General features: G+C 37.1%; 1 protein-coding gene across 7 annotated transcripts; it reads left to right on the top strand.

Annotated features, from left to right (window-relative positions):
- The first annotated feature begins 4,663 nt into the window (after positions 1-4,663).
- On the top strand, positions 4,664-7,381 carry LOC113282220 (probable receptor-like protein kinase At5g18500). 7 transcript variants are annotated; one of them, XR_003326671.1, is made up of 5 exons: positions 4,664-5,092; positions 5,607-5,782; positions 6,259-6,441; positions 6,574-6,990; positions 7,079-7,381. XR_003326671.1 is itself a non-coding variant. In XM_026531194.1 (4 exons), the coding sequence occupies exons 1-3, from the start codon at positions 5,688-5,690 to the stop codon at positions 6,890-6,892; spliced, it is 297 nt and encodes a 98-aa protein (XP_026386979.1). In that variant the 5' UTR covers positions 5,105-5,687; the 3' UTR covers positions 6,893-6,990; positions 7,079-7,381. The 7 variants fall into 7 exon arrangements, 1 of the variants encoding a protein (XP_026386979.1); XR_003326673.1 differs by having other exon boundaries at positions 5,602-5,782; XR_003326672.1 differs by lacking the exon at positions 5,607-5,782.
- The last annotated feature ends 1,255 nt before the right edge of the window (positions 7,382-8,636 follow it).

Below are 8,636 nucleotides of genomic sequence, written 5' to 3'. Positions count from 1 at the left end.
AAACATTTATTAATAAGGAACACAATCTTTGAAAACCGTGGATATAATGTTCATGTATTGGTTCGAGTGAATCAAACCGATTTTTCTTCAATTGTGTGATACATTTTTTAAATTGTTGTAGTAGTGAGATTCGAACTCTAAGACTTGTGAAGATTAAATTTAAATATTTAAAGAAAATAATAAACAAAGGCGAGAGTTACTGGGACTAGGATTTCGTCGAATTCATAACATATGGTTCAATTTATTTATCCTCAACAATTAAAGCTCAATAAAATTAACATGGACTCTGATTTTTCCAAGGTAGATTTTCAAAAGATTAGTTGTAAATCCTAAGCATGATGTATCAAAACATTTAAGCTAAGCATACCTCATCAAATTAAATGACAACCAATTAATTCAAATCATATTTCAATTAAAATTAATGCAAAAGTCTTAAAAAGAATTAAATAATTTTACCCATGTATGAAATTCGTCTTCCTCCGTCGTCCCAGTGATGGGGTTTAGCTTCGCATGATGAAAACACACTCAAAATCCATTTTTATTGCTCAAATGGTGTTTACAAAGAAGAGAAAAGGAGAAAATCAAATTAAACCGGGAATTTGCAACGTTTGTAGTCGTTGCAAACCCACTATTACAAAGAATAACTGTAAACTGTCGCAAGATGACAGTCTTATCTCTTAAGCATAAACGACAATGTTTTACGACTGTCTTCGTGAGTCTGTTCTTCGTGTTCTTCACTATTTTTCTGCTGCTGGAATATCCCTTTACTATTTATTCCTTTATGCAACAAGAAAATCACCGCAGTAAAGGAAAATATTCTCGAGATATTTTTCTTCCCTAGTTTATCTTCTCAGGTAGTTTTCTCGTGTCAAAATACTCCAAACACGTTCCATCCTCTTCTCAGACAACAAAAGCTACGCTACAACCACGTAAACAGTTCCCAAAATAACGAACAAAATATCCGAGAATAATAACAACCTCTGTTTTATGAGATTCCCACGTATCTTCCTTCTTAGTCGAATCCAAAACACATACCTTCCCTGTATTACAACTACAAGTCAATGCCAATCAAAATCAGAGAGAATCCTCTACAAAATCTCCTTAGAATATCTTCTTTCAGGCCGAGTACTTCATTCCCTTTTTTATCGAGGAACATATAACAACTTCCCTTTTTTCACGATTCTTACCCGACTACCAACCCTGTTCGGACATAACAACTCAGTATCAATCCAAACTATGGAAAGTTTCCCAGTATATCACCACCAAATTTGTTCCAGGAATAGAAAACAAACCCGAATATCTTAACTTCCCCTATTTTGCTTAAACCGAAATTCTAACCAAATCCAGCCAGATCAAGTACCCATATTAGCATTGTATACACATAACAGGTCTAAACCATGAGAATCAGCGATTGAATCTCATTAAATCCCGCCCAAATCACAAACCCTAATCTGGATAGCTGCTGCTACATTTTCCCGCCAAAACTGAATTACGAATTATTGAAGATGAAGTGTCCTGATCCAAAACACGGTTGCCTTTAACAACTGGATGTCTGGGGGTGCCCTTATCCAAAATGAGGGTGCCTTTGATGCCTTTTCTGGGGTGCCTTTAACACTTTTTCTGGGGTGTTTCCAACACATTTTCTGGGACGCCTTTAACACTCCTTTGGGGTGTCTTAAGTACTTTTTCGAGCCGAATCTTCCAAAAACGTTTATTTCCTAAAAATACCCACAAACAAGTTTATTAGTGATAAAATGAGTCCCAGCTAATGTATTTATGGGTGAAAATGTGGCGCACTTTCGTGCTCATCATTGTGTTCTTGTATAAATCTATGAGAATATAGAAATTGAACAACTCTTTAACTAGTTTCATTTGAGTCATTTGAACTAGTTATGGTTAAGATGAATAAGGTTGATATGAGAGTAATCATATGGATAACCTCGGTTAACTATTTGTGAATCAACATGGTGTACACGTTTGGGTACGATGACATAAACCTAAATGGGGGTACATTTCATTTGTGTAACAAGCTAAGTTCGATCTAATGATTGAAAGAAATTAGCTTGGTTGAATCAGGTTTTTCATCGAACTGTGAATATTGAATGCTTTGTTACCAAGGTAACTTGGATTGCAAACCCTGATTTGAAAACTATATAAAGGAGAACTCTAACAACTGGGAAACCTAATCCCCACACCTCTTGTGTGTTACTAGTTGCATAATTAGAGTCGATTCTCCTTTAACCTTAGGTTTCTTCTCGAGACCCTGTAGGTTAACGACTTGAAGACTTCATTGATATTGTGAAGCCAGACCCCAACTATTCTCTTTGTAGCTGCGTGATCTGATCTTGCTGTTTCTATCGTGATTGAGTGCAATTGTAAAATTGGCTTGAGATTTATATCTCCGATAGGAAAGATAAAAAAAAGTAGTCACAAACACCTTTGTCTCATCGTTGTGATTCCACAACAACTTGTTTCGCTAGTCGATTAAGTTTATTATGAGGTGATTGATAATACTAGGTTGTTCTTCGGGAATATAAGTCTGGTTTATCAATTGGTTCCTGTTCACCTTGATTTATCAAAAGACGGAACAAAAACTCTTGGGTATTTCTGTGGGAGACAGATTTATTCAATCATATAGACTTTTCTGTGTGAGGCAGATTTGTTTATCAAGTCTTCGACTTTGGGTCGTAACAACTCTTAGTCGTGGGTGAGATCAGCTAAGGGAATCAAGTGCGTAGTATCCTGGTGGGATCAGAGACGTAAGGAGCGCAACTTTACCTTGAATCAGTGTGAGATTGATTAGGGTTCAAATACAGTTCATTCCGAAGTTACTTGGTAGGAGGCTAGTGTCTGTAGCGGCTTAATACAGTGTGGTGTTCAAACTGGACTAGGTCCCGAGGTTTTTCTGCATTTGTGGTTTCCTCGTTAACAAAATTCTGGTGTCTGTGTTATTTCTTTTCCGCATTATCTTTTGTTATATAATTGAAATATCACAGGTTGTGCGTTAAAATCAATCAATTAGAATATCCAACCTTTGGTTGTTGATTTACATTGATTTGCACTTGAACATTGGTTTTTGGTACCGTTCAAGTAATTCCTCTTATATTCAATCGGGCTCGCAGATTTCTATTTGTTGATTGAATTAAGAGTTAGAGATATTAAACTCTTTGGTATACTTTATTCTAGATTGAGTCTGACTGTCTAGTTGATTCTCTAGAAAATGTATTGGAGTAAGTCCTCTCAGATTGCCAAACGAATTGTTGGGTGTGGTTGTCAGACCCCCGCATTTTCATTTACAATCACAACCATTCTCACAACAAAGTCACCTAACCCCTTGTCATGGATTCATCTCTTATGAGCAATGGCTCAACATGAATAAAGGATGTAACTTATGGCCTTCAGAAATATCGGGTATTTTAACCTCAAGTACATGTTTAAATAATCAATTCATGCTGCTAAAATTTCCACCAAATCAACTAGCTAAACATAAGAGCGGAAATACAAAAATATTTCCGGTATTAATAGATCACGGTATCAAGCATATAATTGGGCCGACCGAGCGAAGCGAGGGAGGATCTTTATATGGCCACTTTTTTGTAAATCCTAAGTGTCATCAATTGACATTAGGGCTGAGCATGGTTTCGGTTTTTCGCTGGAACCGGACCGATCCAGACCAGTTAGGAGTAAACCAAACCGAACCATTTACTAATGGATTGGTTATGGTGTAGAAAGTGGAAACCGATAGTGTTGGTTTTGGCTTGGTTTGACCTCTAAAACCAAACCAAAAACCATTGGAAAACCGATTAATTTTTAAACTTAGTTTCTACAGTTGATTTACAAGTATTAGATTCTACCTATTGATTTAGAGGATAAATAGAAACTCTAAATCTAATATTTCATTATGATACTCTCCTTCTTTCTCTTTCTCCTTCTCTCAGTCGCCTCCCTTCTCCACCCCCAACTATAGCAGCCAGTGCTGCTACTAGACTTTCTTCTTTCCGTCTTCCTTCTTTTCTGTTTTTCATTAACTAAATTAAGATATATTATATATCTTCTTTTGATCTCTAGATTTAGAGTAAGCTATAACTATTCTTGATATTCTTTTTATTTATTTTTTGTCTATAAATTTTTGTAAACCAATACTATCTGCAGCTACGATTTTTTTTCTATAAATTTGTGTAATTTTTTTTGGTTTGACATAATTATTGGTTAACCAAAAACCACTGGGACAAACCGAAACCGGCTGAAACCATTTGGAAACCGAACCAATGGTTAATGAATTGGTTTGGTTTAGATTTTTAGAAACCGATAGTATTGGTTTCGGTTTTGGTTTGGCTAGAAACCGACCAAAACCGACCATGAACAGTCCTAATTGACACAAAAAAATTGGATTTTGGTGTCCTAAACCATTTTCAATCGACAATGAAAGGACTAAAGAGCGCTTCTACATTTCCATATCTCACTGAAATTAGTGTAAATACAACATTAAAACAAGGATATTCGCTTAACTTTAAACGCTCAGAAAAAAGGACACGGAAGTTGGAATATTTTTAAATGTTGAGGGGCAGGTTAGTAAAACTCGAGGTACAGGCCTTGAGTTCGAATCCGGCCACCTCCAAAAAAATTTTAAAATTTTTTTCTTTCTTTCTTTCTTCTTCTTCCCAAAAGATAAACACATTCCTTCCCAGAAACACAAATCGACCCAATCTCTTCTCCATTAAAATCATCTCTGATTACCTCCGTTTTCGGATAGAGAAGATAGATTGATTGATTCACATAAACCCTGAATAATTTATAGATACGAATCAAAACCCTAGAAAAAAATTTACTCAGAAATCAAAACCCTTAACTTCTTCGAATTCTCCAAATTAGGGTTCTTGAAGAGATGATGATGATTAGGGTTTGCTGTGAATCCCAGAGAAGACAATTGAAGTAATCTGGGGTGATTTTGAAAGTAAAGAAGAAGAATTCAAAAATGGGTGTTGATATTTGAGTTGATTGAGAGTCTGGTGGAAAATGCAGGTGAGCGATTTCAGTATTGCTCAAAGATGTAACTCGTCGTGGTCAATCTCTTTCTTCTTCTTATGAATCTGTAAGTTGTCTATCCAATTTTTGGGTTTCATTCAGTAATTTTTCATTGCATCTATTGCTTTTTACGGTTTCAGATTCGTAGAGTTTCTCAAGTTGTTGTTTAATACATTAAGCATAGACATCTTACTTAGTAATGTAATGTAAAATTATCAGAAAATGGGGCATGATTTCTGTTTTTAGGGATTTATTGTGCAGTAAGTTGAGTGCTATATATATATATATATATAGGATTTTCCCAACGGAAAGTTCATTGCCGTTTTTGCTAGCGAAAGAAGAATCAAGGTGAGCTAGGGTGAGTAGCTTGGTTACTTCGTCATCTGATAGCTTTTTCCCTGTCAATTTCGGATTATATGCCATATCCCATATACAATTATAGGGAAGAAAACGTATATCAAACTATACAGAAGTGACATAACTTGGCAGATAAATAGTTAGGTATAAAAATCTCGCAATCAATTATACAAAGGGGAGGTCGTGGAGTTGACTACTTATTCTTAGTCATCCTTTTAGCGCAGTATATATTCGTGGATAAATGATTCCAATTGCTTGATGGAACCCAATGGAGGTCCAGAAGCAATCAGATAACTCAATTTCACATGGATGGAATTGAACTATTATGGAAACGTGCAGAGGATGACGATGCTGATAAGCTTCTACTCGCAGCATCAGAAAATGGGTGTCTGCAAACTGGGTAATCTCATCGTCATCTTTTATAACTTTCTTTTTTTTAGTATTTCAGATAATTGCTAAATTAACACTAATCATAAACTGTGATATGAAATTCATTTTCATGGTGTCTCATCTTAGAGAGATGAAAGTGCTTGTGGCCTTGTGCAGTTTCGCTGCCCTGTCATATTAGATATCCTTTATTTGTAATTTCAGTGTATTTGGGAGAATAAGTAGGTGGTCCAAAGTCTAGCCCTCGATTTCGAAGAGAGAACACGCTTACTTTAACAGTGCATTTCTTTGTATATGGTTATATCTCTGTAAAATCTGTAACTGGTTACACTATAGGCTTAGGTTCGAACCATGCTCGACTACTAGCAGCATACTCATGTCTTGATTATTTACACTGGCAGTAGATAATTTGTTTTGTGGTGTATGTGATTGGGAGACCAGTAGAAGTTTGAACCCCAGGTACATTAATGTTTTATATGTAAATCTCAGGGATGTCACAATGGATAATACGGAGCTAGGGATGTGATCTGCACCCTAAAGTCGCTGGAGGAGTAGATTGGGTACTAATGAAGTTGTTGAGATATTTGATTATCTATTTGTAGATTTTGGTCTTGCTAAGATATCAAATGACATCACCACCCATGTTTCAACTCGTGTAATGGGAACATTTGGGTAGGTTATAAATCATATCTATTAATGAGTCTGTAAGGTCTTTATATAAACCGATGCTAATATAACAGTGATAGATGATAATGTGGCATCACTTGTAAATTATTTGATAAATTTGGAGTTATACTTTTTCAGGTACATGGCACCTGAGTATGCTTCAAGTGGCAAATTGACTGATAGATCCGATGTGTTCTCGTTCGGAGGAGTGCTTCTAGAGCTTGTGACTGGACGTAGACCTGTCGAGGCGAGCCAGGATGAGAGTTTAGAAGAATGGGTAAGCATATGTATATATTTCAGGAACCTTTGACCTGCTGTTATTGTTTTCCTAGAAATACTTCTGCGCCTTGAATAAGGTGAACTTTTGTCTTGGCGGATGTTTTCTGCTGGCCAGACCATTGATAGCCAGTGCAGTCGAAACTGGAGTTTTTTCAGAGTTGGCAGATCCAAGGATTGAAAAGAGATACGTCGAGAGAGAGAGAGATGTTTAGGATGGCTGAGACAGCTGCTGCTTGTGTTCGTCACTCTGCTAACAAAAGACCCCTCATGGTGCAGGTAGAAAACAACTTTTCTTCTTTCTTTTTTTTGGTGTATTAAAAATACTTCACGATATAGTTACACATTTCTTGCTCTTTTTTGTTAGGTATTAAGGGCGTTGGACGCTGACGGTGACATGCCAAATATCAACAATGGTGAGAAAGTTGGTCAGAGCACTATTTTTGAAGCAAATTCAGATCTTCAAAAATTTCAAATGTTGGTGCTGGGTGGCAATGGTACTGCAGACTATAGCATGTATAGTGCAAGTATGAACTCTAGAGCAGAGATTTTACCCCTGAAACCTCCACCAGGTTGGAGTGGCGAATCAGAAACTCGTGCCATTAACCTACACAAATGTTGAACAGTGACATTCAAATACACTTTAACGTTATTGCAATTTTTTCGTCAATTTTTTCGGTCGGCCCTCCCATCGTGGCAACAGTTATACTAGTAATATAATCATAACACTTGACCAAGTTTATAGACATACCTTTATAGATGAATCGCATCATGAATCATACGATTTCACCAGATATTCAATATTTACCCAACATAATGTGCACCCTAATTCTTGTGCTTCCCTCACCATTTTTCATATTAGGACATTCAAGGTGATGATGCAGTTTCAACACAATCAAGTTTTGGTGGGGTAAACATTATTTTGTTCACCACGAGTGATTATGACAAATTTTCTAAATTTATGTATTTTCCACAATATGTAAGTCTTCACTTAGTTTGTTTCTTGTGCCCGTATTCTTGTTTTTCTCCTTTGCATTATCATAGAAGGAATCAATTTTAAAATATTTGAGATATTGTTGATGGTGGTTTTTAGCTCAGGGTTAAATCTGTAAAATCTTGTATCTGATGTGATGTCACTCTGCGAGGAAACGAAGCCATGAGTGTCAATCTCTTCACTGGCACATTTATTGAGCCGTTCAATATATTTACATGAAATTTATCCAGACTGGCGCATGTAGCAACAATCCCAGATGCTCTGTAAATTTCGGTGCCTTGCCTACATTCAATTAATATGAGTTTCTTTGAATGCTTTCTGTGCTATGTTCCCCGGCTGAACCCTTAATGTTGGTATGGCATGACGATTTGTGTTCACCCGCAGCAGAGTAGCACGAATTTCCAAGTATCAAGGATAAGGTCTTTGCATAAGGTATTCAATCAGAAAGCATGCTGCTCTCTGGCAATGAACTAAAAAGAACTCTGTGTCAACACATAGAATTCATCCTGACTAATTTGCAAAAGTTAGGGTTTTGCGCCTTGCGCAGTATATCAGACCTTGCTTGTCGAAATTAAACCTAGGAAAACTAGGTAATTAATCCGTCATGGATTAGTAGGTGCAAAATCTTGCCCAGAATCAAAAAACAAGGAGCCGCAGGATAGGAACGGCAGCAAAGGGAGACGTGGCCATGCCTTAAGCCAGCCAGTGCCATTTTCCAGTGGCCACGCCCCATCCTAAACCGGCCCTATTTCCCTCGACCAATCAGGTCGCCTTAAACTCGCCACACGCACATAAGTTGTGGCTGGGCCCATACTTGCCGACCCCATTTCCCATCGACCAACCAGGTCGCTCTAAAGCCGTCACACTCACACCAGAAGTGTAGCCACGCCAATGCTTGGAAAGACCTCTTTTCTGACCAATCAGGTCGCCT

Source organism: Papaver somniferum, chromosome 5 (genome assembly GCF_003573695.1).
Source record: "Papaver somniferum cultivar HN1 chromosome 5, ASM357369v1, whole genome shotgun sequence".
NCBI classification, from domain to species: domain Eukaryota; kingdom Viridiplantae; phylum Streptophyta; class Magnoliopsida; order Ranunculales; family Papaveraceae; genus Papaver; species Papaver somniferum.
This window is presented reverse-complemented; position numbering and strand designations above follow the sequence as displayed.